The 13358-nt window shown below is 35.7% G+C and overlaps 1 protein-coding gene across 5 annotated transcripts in view; it reads left to right on the top strand.

The window, feature by feature from the left end:
• SEC16B (SEC16 homolog B, endoplasmic reticulum export factor) overlaps positions 1-13358 on the top strand; it is a 111040-nt gene that overhangs the window by 33275 nt on the left and 64407 nt on the right. For all 5 annotated transcript variants that reach the window (XR_011921907.1, XM_072419738.1, XM_072419740.1 and 2 more), the window contains 5 exons: positions 3375-3510; positions 5171-5398; positions 5727-5824; positions 6237-6318; positions 9984-10101. Coding sequence is in view for 4 of the 5 variants with exons in the window: in XM_072419738.1 (XP_072275839.1) it covers positions 3375-3510; positions 5171-5398; positions 5727-5824; positions 6237-6318; positions 9984-10101 (662 nt within the window). In the remaining variant the exon portion in view is untranslated. The remainder of the gene's footprint in view (positions 1-3374; positions 3511-5170; positions 5399-5726; positions 5825-6236; positions 6319-9983; positions 10102-13358) is intronic.

Below are 13358 nucleotides of genomic sequence, written 5' to 3'. Positions count from 1 at the left end.
CATAACTAGATAACATTTCATGAAATTACAGTCAGATATTTTTTTAATCTGACATGTTTCACAGAAAAAAACGCTTCTTCAGGGGTAATGAACATCACATACTGATTTGTTCATGAGCAAGTGTGGCACACATACACATTAAAAATCCACAAAGGGTGGATAGAAACCTTCAAAATCAGGGGATTGTTGTAAAACCACCATTAAGTATTCTCACAAACTAAGGATGGAAACCCCTGGGGTTCACAATATAAACGTTATTCATGCTATTCATAACAAAAGGACTATCATGTGGTAAAGCTGCAACATGTCAGATGGAAAAAAGACAAACAGCACTCGTCTGTGTCATTTAGCAAGAGGATCACCACCTGCAAACCCAGGGCATAGTGAACAATACCAAAAAAGATTAGAAATTTAGACAAGGAGTTACTAAATGTTTTGTTTTGCTTTGTTTTTTTTTTTTTTTTGTACCCAACGTTCCTTTTTAAACATGTACACTTATAATGTGTGCATAAATGTAATCTTATGTCACCATATGCCAGTTTCTAAATGCAATAAGAGCTGTACTAATATTTGTATTTTCAACAAAATAAAGCCATGACGTTGTTTGCCAGTAACTGGTTCCACACCCTAATAATGATAAAATGAAAACTTGTATTAAATGTACCAGTCAATGTGATTATATATTCAAAATCTCAGACGTCATTTGCCAGTTTGAAAATAGATCTTAATAACTACATTTCTGAACTAGAATGCCAGTAAACACGTTGTTTTGGGATTATGCTCTGCGTGTGGGAAAAGATGACTCTTGACTGTCTGAAGAAGTTTTGTTGCATACTTGTAATCTGCAAATGTTACCACAGCTTGTTGATGTTTTTTTGTATTTGTAAGTAGAAAATGTTCTTTAAATATATTTCCTTCAAAAATAATGAATTGTTTAATGATTAGTTATGAATGCAGTTTTTTAGGGGTTTACCGCTGAGAAAAAGTCAAAGTACCACTAAGCTCTAATTATCATTGAATTGAATTAGAAAAGATGGTCTTTTTTTTTGCAGGTGTTTTTCAAGAAGTGAGGTTTTGGCCCGGCACTCAGATGCTATGTAGTAGATCATCTAGCACAGTCACTTGCCTAACCGCCTCCAAAGATTTCAATCGGGGTGCATTATTAAGCATATGAAAGGTGTTTTGGAAGTATTTGAGTGGAAGAACTACAAACAAATGGCATGTTTCGTACTATACTTCTTCAGTTTCCGAGCAAGACAACTGCAAAACGAGAAAATGGCTTCTATGGTTGTTTTATTTTTTTAAAAAAAGCCCAAACACAGCCTTAAAAAAACACCTAACGCTGCTCTTTGTTGATTGACAGTTGACAATAGGTCCCTAATAAGTAGTAACCGCATGGCAATTTGACTGACTGCTTACACAAGCCTTAAGACAAACAAATCTGATCTTTTTTGAGTTTTTGCTGCAGTTGGCACTGTTTGAATTCATATATGCAACAGACACAGCCTGGAAAAATTCTTTCTGGTCCGTGCCAGAAGTGGACAAGACATGTCTCTTTAATTAAGGTGTCCATTTATTGGGGTGGTGCTGTAACTGTTTTATATTATTATATAGCTTTAGATACTGCTCTCTTCTCATTATGTCCTTTCAGTTCCCTGGGTTTGTAATTTCCAAGTTTTGGTAAGCATCATGAACCTTTAGCCTTCTGATGAATGATTCTATGTCAATAAGTCTTATATTAGAAAAATTTACAAATATATCTTGCATAGGTGGCTTTTGGTGACTTTGCATAGCCAATGAAGTGGGCAATCGGCTATGTGATGTGTTTCTTCTCCACCTATCCTAATTTTACAGGTATTTCGTGAAAAGAAAATAAGAGACAAAAAAATGCTGAAATAGAAGTGGCAAATGTTCACAGAGGAAGAAAGCTCATTTAGACATCAAAACCTGAATCCTGTAGGACCTGACACCTTTATATTTTAAAGCCCATCGCTGCCCTAGACTCTGGGTAATCCAGTTTTGCTAATACCAGAGCATTTAGATATTTATTTTTAGATCTTTAGCCCAACAATTAGTTTTTATTCTTAGGGGTTTTTTAAAGGTTTTAAAATAAGTTAGATATGAAATTAAAAATCCACTCAAACCTTTATTGAGTTACAAGATGTCCAAGTAAAAGCTAAAAATGTTGTGAATAAACGTCATTGTGTGTATATTTTTATTTCTTGATGCCCTTTCATTTCCTTTTTTTTTACAGGGCTCAGCAAGGCATGAAAATATACTTCACATGAGTTTTACATGCATTGCTATAGACCTCCATTGCCATTCTAATACATAATACCATTAAAAAAAGAGAGTAGGTTTTGGGACTTTAAAGGCCAAATTAGGTACAAATGACATATAGCTTAAAATGCTTTATTTCAATATCAAACATATAAAAACAACCAAATTCCGGTTTAAAAGCATTTCATAAAAACAATATATTTTGTGCTAAACACCAAATCAATGGGTTCTAGATTGTCGGCGTGTTTTGCGGAATAAAAGATCCGCTTCTTCAGGACGGTTTCAGGAGATAAGATTGCCTACAGCAGTTCCAGCATCTTGTGACCGGTAAATGTTTTAACCATTAAGCAAGGGGAGGCAATAACCAGTGCACATGTCTCCAAGTGAAATCAAATTTTTCCTAATAATCCATGTGTACATGGATGGTACAAGAGGAGAGCTTCCCAAAAAAAAAAAAAAAAAACAACAGATTCAGAAGAACCTGCTTTGTAAAGACAATTCAGATGCTAAATAGCGTGGTAGAATCTAGCAGAGAGTCCAACATGAGACGAGATAGTGAGGAGACGTCGCAGGTGATGAGGAGCCCACAGCACTTGCAGATACTGGTGATAATAATGCTAGTCTTTATTGGTTACATTTTTTTCTTTTTGGGGAATGGCCCATTTGGCTGATATTTAAAGTATGTATTCAGCACTTAAACACAAATATGGAAGAGCAGGCAGAATTGGTATTGTTTTTGCTTTCCTACTGCCTCTTAAGTCTTGAGAGACTTTAGAAACATTAGGATCTGTTCATTTACGATTAGAAAACTCGGGTAGACAATAGGGCTTTCCAAAATTTGGAAACAGAGACCAATTAAACTTCAGGATTTAGAGGAGAAGATATATTTAACTTTAATAAACTGGTGAATCACTGTTTATAATGGCGTAAGAATAATATATTATAATTTTGTTTGTAATACTATTTGAGTACACTTTTGCAATCTGTCTTGAATGTTTATTTTCCTTCATTAAAAAAAGTCGCACAATCGACAGAAGTGTGGGCATGCCCCATGGACCTAAATTTCTCATTCTTTTTCTTTTGGCACCCTACAGGGAGGATTTACATAAAGTCGATGTAATGAACTATTGCCAGCAGAATGCCAGCCAATGCCTGCGCTCAGGGGGCCCGAGGAGCCACGACGATGCTCTGCTCTGGCAGGTGCTGCTGCAGATGTGTAGACAAAATGGGGTACGTCGCATGAAACACTACAAATCTGCCTCCCATTAGCGCGGAACAAATGTCGCTTTGCAACATCCATGGAGTGCTGTTTCAACCTACATTTATAGCGCAGTTGATCATATATTATGTAAATATGGTTCTCCTTAATTAACATTATGCAGATTCTATTTATGCAATGTGGGCTTCAGCCAACAGTTCTGGCTTACAGTAATTAATTGCTTTGTTTGCATTACAGCGTGGAGGAGATTGGAAGAATTAAACCAGCGATTGGTTTTTAGATAATGTTTAATGGATGTGGCATCCAGTTTTCATCAATTTCTCTGCATTTCCAGTTCATTTTTTTTTTTAATTTAAAATGTGGACACAGATTATGGAAAATAAAGATCAGGTGCAATACCTTCCTGTTAGTCAAGATGCAGAAGGGCCATGTGCCAATGCTATGACAATGATCACTGCCAAACATTTACTTCCTAGTATTAACATTTACGGAATGTGCAACTATTTACCTGTATTTCCTACTAGATTATGCTATACATAGATAGCATAGTATAGCATAGATATGCTATACAAATTATTCCTTTGGTGTAATTATTTTTGTTCTTTTGTTTATAATGCTTGATAATAGAAATTCTGTTAAACACTACTTTCATCTAAACTGGCCATCTAACCGCAATGCAGTATCAATAGCCTTTATTTTTATGTTGGTTTGGCACATCTAAAACAAATAGGTGTGGAATCTTTTAAAAATAAGACCTGTATGGTCACTTCTCTAAATCTTCTTTGGCCAAACAAACACTTCATTGTTCTCTCCTATATATTTAAGGCCCAGCTGTATCTTGGCTACTCCAGCAGGTGAATTTCACTGTTATAACTCCTGGGTCTATGTCCATCCATTATGGCGTTTTGGGGTTTATCACTCACTTTTGGGTATTGCATATGCCCCTTTATTCTCCGTAATATAAAATACTTTAAAAACACCCAAGAAAATTTTAGCATTTTGTTATTGGTATGGCAGACATGAGAACCTGAAAACTACACTGATATATCACTACCAAAATAAGTAGTCTGGGTTAAGTCAAAAAAGGTATTTTTAATGCTATCCAGAAATATTATATGTGCAAATTAAATGTATACGTTGTTTTTAATAATTCTTTAAAAAAAAGAACAGTAGCATACAGAGACCACTACAAGAACACAGTTATTGAATAATTTATTATATTACCACTAAATGTCCTGAGAAATATAAGAATAAATAGGTTGTCCAAGTCCCCACCATCATCCAAGTGTTGCATGTTCAAAGCATTTACTTGTAAATCAATATCCACCTTTTCCATTAGACCAGAGTTTTTTTGGTAAAAAGAATGTGCATTTACCAAGAAAAGCCAGTCAGCAGCCATTTTTCATGGTTTGAGGAAAAATAGGATTGTCACTTTTGTATCTGGATCTCAAGCTTTATTATATGACATTATATAATGGGGTCAGTTTTTGGAGACTGGTTAAATGTAGACTAGTAAAAGGCAAATAGAAGGTAACTTGATCTAATTATCATATGTATTACCCTTATTCCATCATTCACAATTATGACAAAAATGTAAATAATGAAATGTTATTTTAATGTAAACAGGTGTTTTTTTTCCATGTTCTAAATGACTGTACATAATTTCTTTAGTGTATTGCTGGGACAGATGTGGCAGAGCTATTACTACAAGGCTGTAAGAGGGAAAGGTACCAGAATGTACAAACGAATAGTGACCTCATATCCCTTACTGAGGATCCACCTCTCATACCTGATGGTGCTCAGGTAGACCTCTTGACGGGAGAAGCCCCATCTGCTGCTGAAACTTCTGCTCGGGCTATTGAGAAGTTCACCAAATTGTTGTTCTTTGGCCGTAAAAAAGCAAGTTGTCCTACTCCCAGTATAGACACAATTTACTCTTCTCATAATATGTATTAATTTCCAACTTCTAACCTCACTGCTTGGAGTAAAATCTGCCTTGATTAATTTTTTTTTTTCCAAGAAATTGTTGTTTGTGGTTTATTTTTAATCAATGTCCTAAACTTTGTTTATACAATACTCTCATTCCTGAGTTTCCTTCAAAACTTTGTAATGCTTATCCTTTGAGAGTCTTAATCCACATGGCTGTCTTTTCTGATCTTGCATGATCTCTGTCACTGATCTCAATAGCAAGTTTCTGCTAATTGTATTTGTCTTGTTTATTTCCCAGGAGGCTCTGGATTGGGCAATGAAGAGTCAGCTCTGGGGTCACGCACTGTTCCTTTCAAGTAAGATGGATCTTCGGACATACAGCTGGGTTATGGCAAGGTAAGGGGGTATTTTAACTAATTTGAACTTAATTCTGCACTCATCCCTCTTTTACTAACAGCCAGGAACAAACAAGAATGGTTAGGAGCAGCAATTTGATAACAGAAAAGGGGAAAGGATTAACTTGTCCTGTAGAGAAATTAGTAGTAAATTCTCCTAATTAGAAGTAAGAGAGAAAAAGAAGCTATAAGAATGGTGATTACTTGTAAAGAATCTAGTTGGATGAGGATGGATAATTGATTGGACATCAACTGCACAGAAAATGATTGAATAAACATTGCTTTCCAGGTTGGAAATTGATCAGCCGTTTCTTGCTGATAGGCTTAACCTCTCAGCGTGTTCTCTCTTATCCCATTTCCTCCACAGTATGGTTGCTAATTTACTACTAATAATGGTTTAATGCTGTTTTCAGGTTTACTGGCACTTTGGCTCCCAATGACCCTTTGCAGACACTTTTCCAGCTTATGGCCGGGAGAATACCACAAGCAGCGACAGTAAGTAAGGCATTTTCTTGGAAATACATTAGGCTGTGGATTCCATGAAGCAAACCTATGTGCAAAAACAATCAGGTCTCATTTAAAAATATGTGTACATTTAAAGGAATCCATGGAAACAAGTAAGGTTGATGCTTGTCTTATGTTTAATTTTTTTGTACTACAAAAGTGACTTTTGATTTTTACAGAAATTTGTATTTCTATAGATCCAGGCAGGGTTTCTTCTAAGCGCTGGAGAACTAGGCAGTTATGTTCAAACTCTGTGTCAGGGCACAATTCTGAATTACACATTATCTCAAGTTTATCCCTTTAAAGACCCTACAAGTACAGAAACATACCTGTTGATCTGCCAGAAATGGGCTTAACTTCTAAATCCTCTTTTGGACTGACAAACAGTATTTTGTGGACTGATGGATGCCAGTCTTGCCAAGTTGCCCTTTGCTAAATTACCAAACATTTTTACACTCCTATCTCTTCACCATACCTATCAATTATTCTGACGTCCCAAGATTACTGGAAGGGATAAAATAGACTTCCTGAAATAGCACATAAGTATGCAAGATCCAGAAAGATTGTGAATTTCTGACCCGATCAACAGGTATTTTTGTACTTACTGAACTGATGTTCCAAATGAAGTTTGCCACAAATCAACTTTAATTAGTAAAATGCCCACTTCTCATCTTTTGCTATAAACTCTTTTTTCTTATCATGAAATGTGTATGCTCTGACAATATTTCTTCAAAAGCAAAACTATTTCTGTTGATGAGTAATGAAGTGTGAGCACTCATAAAGTGAAGTGGGCTTGAGTCAAATGACCTCAAAGCCTGCATACATTTAGCAAGAAATATTGCTTGAGTACTAAATAAAAACATTGCGGCCTTTACGGCCTAAAAGCTCTCAATGAATTCCAGTGAAGGAGAAGTAGTGTTTGGGGTTTAATAAGTGCATATAGAATGGGTGTGAAGGACAAACTGTGTAAGGGCACAAAAAATGAGGAGCTGGAGGAATGTAAAGGACGAAGGGGAATTCTGACAGGTGGTGGATTGACAATATATGAGCATTGATGTGAATGGTGTTTTGATTATGTTTGGTTACAGACAGAAATACATCAGTGCAAGTCTAGGCTTCAGAAACAGAAGGGCCTATTAGACTGCACCTGTCATAAGGTTCAAAAGATTATTCCATTAAAATAAATACTAAGGACTCTATATTTAAAAGAGAGTATTGAAACAAGCAATGCATAGGGATTAAAATGACTGTGCACAAAAATACAGCCAAATTTATGGGAAAACATATAAACACAGCCTAAGATATATGCAATAGAGTTTATTACTTTTTGGGTTGATTTACTAAAGAAATATTGGCTGTTTCCATTGCAAAGCGTATAATCCTCTTGCAAGGGATAGTTCATTTAGCTTAATAAATGGGATGAAGCTCTGCTGACTTCAATCATCCTAACATGTGCAAAGAAAAACCTTGTGTGTTAGATTTCCTTGAATGTGATTGATTTTAGGTTGGAAAAGTGAAATATCACCACAACAAAGTTAATCCTGGCAAGGTGATAATCCCTGAATTCCTTTGGTAAGTTACCCCAACTGTGTGTCCATTTTTTTACCTTGCACCTTAAGCAGATAGTAATGCTATTGTGCATGGTGGACACACACTAGCTAAAACACCTATATATAGCACAGCATGGTACAGCCTCGTACTTCAGAAAACTGAATTATAACCATTGAAGGTTGGAGTTGACATTCAAAAAACATCATTACAAAAACAGTTTAAATTACCTATATATACCTATATATATACCAATAATACAATTGTTTCAATGAAAAATTGTTTCAGAATCAGTTGCACTAAATGGTCGATTTAATTTAATTATTAGACAATGGTTTTGGTGTGGTATGGTTTGTCCTATATACTGATGAGATAACCAAAGAGAGAAGTTGCAAAGGAGACCTTTTTGGTGATTTAAGGTTAGCAAAGAAGCAGTGCATAACATTTCCAAACAGAGAAGTTTGTAATAAACTAGGTCTATTTTTCCTAGAAATTATGATTATAAAAAATCTTGGCAAAAGATTTCCTTTAAAAACACAATTTTGTCAATATGCAGTGTTTTGGCCTTGAACAGCTGAAATTAAATAATATGTTTTGCATGCCAGGCACCAAGTTTTTGAAAACCCCAAGGTGATGAAAATGCTTCTTAATTATATTTACTTGGCATGGCGCTGTGGATAACACATTTCTAAAAGTACATTGGAGCACAGATGGCAAAGACATTTAAGAAAAGCCAAAGATTTCTGGGTTCACTTGAAAGATACAAAACATTGCCTAATATTATTTAGACATAAAAAATGAGCTCATTTACAGCTAAATAGGTCTTTCAAAATAAAAGAATGATTAAAGTGCACCTATCATTTTAGAGGCCACCATTTTGTTTACTAATTTTTCATTCCTATGAATGCATGCAACTGGTGGATTAAAGCCCAGGTGAAGCTTAAACACAAATATTGAACATTCCTTAGTGCTTAAAGTTTAAATACATGTTTATCCAGCCACAGACTAAGCAAAATTTGCCGACTAATTAGACAAAAGATTCTAATAAATCAAATTTGCATTTGAGATTCTATTTACCAAATAACTAGATTGATTAAGATAAATAATAATAATAATAATATACCAATTGTTAAATAATAATTGATAAGAGCATTTTTTTATCCCTTGAACAAGAAGGAGCACCACTAGGAGTAAACCAAATGTGTTAACAAGAAACTTGGTGACATGAGGCAAATATAGAGGTTGATCTCATTATTTTCCACTTCTACTTTAATGCCCATTCATTAAAGTGTTTTACTCTATAAACTATATTTACCTGAAAATAACAATAGAAAAATTGTAATTGGTTTATTCTTGGGTCATGCCACCAGATAGCACTGTGTCCTGTGCATACTTATATGCACGTTGGTTTATATTAGAATATACACCATACCTGTACTTAATGGTGGTAGAGCAAAGTCATGCCAGCAATCTGTAAATTTTAGGTCTAGATAAACAGAAACACAAATCATTCTGCAGTCAGAACTGCTTCTAAGCATGTATTTAACCATACATGCCAAAGGGCAGCCAGAGGAGATACACCTTTTTTTTTTTTTATCATATTTAATTTTAACCGGGAAAATGCATTCCTGGAAAATAGATTTCTTTCTTGATATAGAATATATATATATATATATATATATATATATATATATATAAATATATAAATATTAACATATCATATGTAAAAGTCTAGGTATATGTATAACAGTCAGGAAACACATAGATGTGGCCTTAGTGCAAAGAGCATATTATTTATATCTCACATTGATTCTGTAGATAACAGCAGATCTGGGGGTTATTCACTAGATTATTTATTAAGTGCTTGCTAAAAGTAGATAAACTCATTGCAACGATTTAAAATACAGGCAATTAATGATTTCTTTCTATAGGTTAGCACACTGCATTTTGTGCTTTACCTAATAAAGTAAACCAGTCAATGCTGCAATGATTTAGTATCAGTATTTGTCAGTATATTGTATTTATCTCTGCTAATGTACTCATATACTCTGTGTGTATCCATGTAGCTTATTTACAAATATCTGTTTACCCACAATCTATTATTACAGTGCAATGGGGACCCACACTGGGGAGACTGGAAGCCTCACCTGGCTATAATGCTGTCCAATCAGATGGGAGATCCAGAGGTGAACAAGCGTGCTACTGTTACAATGGGGGATCATTTAGGTAAGTAAATCAGCCTATTTCTCTAATCATCTCTAAAAATTATCATTTCAGGTTTTGTAGCCCAACAAAGCTAGTCTCCTACGGGGTCATTTTACCGTGGCTTCCAAGCAAGCCAATATTATTTTCTGTAAGCAACATTTTCTTCCAAATGACCTGGTAATTTAGGTCAGTTGAACCTTTAGCTCTGGAGAGATTGTTGCAGTGCATGTTTAGAGAGAATTTCTTGTAATTTTGAGCTGGTATGAAAGGAAAAAGGCTGTGGGAACAAAAAAAAACAGATCACTGTATGCTCAAATTCAGGTCTTTTTGTGGTCTAAAGCAAATGGGAATGTGTAATCGAGAATATGCATGAAAAACATGGCTGTACTTTGAGCAGTGTTTATCAGCCTTTTAAACTTGGGGGAACCCTTGAAATAACTTTTTGGTCTTCAGGAAACCCCTCTATAGTTAGTGTATGCACAGCTCACGGTATATTGGTGTGGTGATCGTTGCTAGCCAGTGGGAAGAATGTCACCCTTACAGATAGCCAAAAAGATCATTGATGTCAGTTCAATTGACCTGAGAGGTACAAAACAATTTTTGCTCAAGGAACTGGAGAAGGAACCATAGGGTTCCATGAAACCCTGGTTGGGAAACACCGGTTTGGAGTTACAACACAGAGTAATGCTATACACAAAAAGTGTTCATTTGCATTCTAGGGGTTTTGTTGTATATTTGTATTAGACCTTTCAGGGCTTCTCACTAGTTTTCTGCATCCCCCTTCTCTAGTAATTTGCCGCTTTATCTTGTTCTGTAACATTAAGCATCTGCTGGACCTCTGTAGTGACCTGACTGGGGTCCTGCATGTAGCGGTGTCCCTCTTCCCTGGTCTGGAATGGAAGGAAGTCTACGTGCTGGGAACCATAACAGCAGGAAAGACTTAGTGGTGGTCGACAGAGCTGCAGTCCCTGTTAATTCAGTTTTGCATTGAGAAGTCCCTTAGCTTTTGGTGTTTGATTTAGTAAAACATTAAAAAAAAACTTGCCAAATATCCATATGTGGACCCAAAGACAGCTATTGGTGTATTACTTAAATACAACATATTTTCAAAGCAAGGTTGCTCAGTGTCATTAGCACTCCTGCCTTTGCAGCGCTGGGTCCCAGTTTCGAATTTTGGCCATTATATCTGCATGGAGTTTGCAGGTTCTCCCCGTGTTTGTGTTGGTTTCATGTGGGTGTTCAGTTTTCCTCTCACATTCCAAAAAAAAGCAAAAAACATGCAGTTAAGTAATTGGATTCCCCCTAAATTGACCTTAGGTTGCATTAAAGATATATGACTATGGTAGGGACATTAGATTGTGAGTGCCTTTGGGGGACAGCTAGTGACATGACTATGAACTTTGTACAGTGCTGCATAATATGTCAGCGCTAAATAAATTCTGTGTAATAATATTAATAAGTAATTAGCTGTACTGACAGAGTATTTGTTAAGGTGTTGGTATTTAAAACACTGTGTTTTCATACTTGTTTATGTTCATTATGTTCAGACATTTTTGTGTCTGTTGCATATTTCATGATTTGAAACAACATTATTCCTTGTATTATGTTAAAAGGTTATAAGCAGCATGCTGGGCTTTCCTATCTTTACACCCTTTAAAAGTAAAAAAATTATGAAAAACATGATTTCGGTCTTATTAGAAACTCCCCTATTTCTTTTTAGGGCTCTGTGAAATCTCAGGCTAATGAGTTAAACTCTGACCTCAGAAGCTATTCCTGACTTATACAACTTCAGTCACTGAAAGGCCACTAGCATTATCCTTGTGTTCCCTGCAGAAAAAGACACTTCAAAACTGCTGCTAAAGCCATTCTGACCCTTGGAGAACATGAAATACCCTGGAGGATAATTAACTTCCCATATAGATTGCTTGTACACATTATTTAACTGACTTATAGTATACCAGATTTGTATTAGCAATTTTGTATAAAGGCAATTACTCTTTAAAGGAAACCTTTACTGAGAGAATACATAGGCTGCTATTGCTGACCTACAGTAGTTGCTCGGCTGTCATATTTTCTCCATGTCTGGGGCAAATCAAGGTCAGCCAGGTAATACCCATTTTCAGAAGGTGTCAACATCGCAGCTTCCATACTTCTTTTAGTAAAAGTGTTCATGATTGTCTATCTACCTGACCAGTGTTTAGTTTTTAACCAGTGAACACCCGATTCTCAAAAGAATCGTAAATCCAAGAATGGCAATCACTTGCCCCTGTGCAGTGAAGTAGAGGTAGAATACCAAAGGAGAAAATAGAAGAAAAGTGTTGTTTAGGGTCAATGATTAGGACTATCAAGAGGATTACTTTAACTTACAGCATATGCAGATCCAAACACAATGTAATTGTTAATGATGTTCAGACTCCTGATAGGTGGGGGACCATTTATAACGTGTATAGGTTTTTTCCCACCGTGACCCAGTTTGAGAGTATTATCCCTCATTTCCTTTCCCTGTGATTCTAATACAAAGATTTTGGTTTAGTTGTCACATTAGGACAGGAAGTCAATAGTAGACAATACAGGTAGTACAGGAGTCGGATTGAATCCTATTCAGAAATCCAACTGAACTTGGAAGTTAGAATTCATGTTTGTTGTTTTTTTCCTGTCATTCACAGGTATAGTAGCAACCTAATTTCTGGACAATGTCAGCTGGATTGGCTAAACTTTACTATTGGCCTAATTTAAAAAAGGTCCTCAGAGACTGGAGAACATAAACTGTCATAGAAAAACTTGGGTGATCCAGAAAACCTGGAATGGATTTCTTAAAAATCATTTACAATTGGCAAATTTTAATTCCTGGACCAGATCTGTTCCAGGTTTGTTGGATCTCCCAGGGTCTCTCATTATAGTTCATTTTCTCTGGTCCTGGTAAGCTTTATGCTTGTCAATGAAAGCGGTCAGATTGGCTGATCCAAATTAAACCTATCAATGACAGATTGATGGACTGTAGACGTAAATATGGAATATTGAGCCATAGTACACCTGTTATATGTCATATTGAATCCTTGAATGCACAAAGTTCCGAATAGATTTAGTCTAAAGCTACGTACACACTTCCAATTATTATCGTTTGTAAACGAACGACGAACTATCCTGCACGATATCTGCGAACGATCGTATAGCTCCGATCCTGTACATACAAATAACGACACGATCGTTGAAAGATATTGTACACACGTATATATACACACAGTATATATGAATATATATTTATATATATATATATG

Source organism: Pyxicephalus adspersus, chromosome 8, assembly GCF_032062135.1.
Source record: "Pyxicephalus adspersus chromosome 8, UCB_Pads_2.0, whole genome shotgun sequence".
NCBI lineage: Eukaryota > Metazoa > Chordata > Amphibia > Anura > Pyxicephalidae > Pyxicephalus > Pyxicephalus adspersus.
The sequence above is the reverse complement of the archived record's forward strand: the minus strand, read 5'-3'. Positions and strand labels throughout refer to the sequence as shown.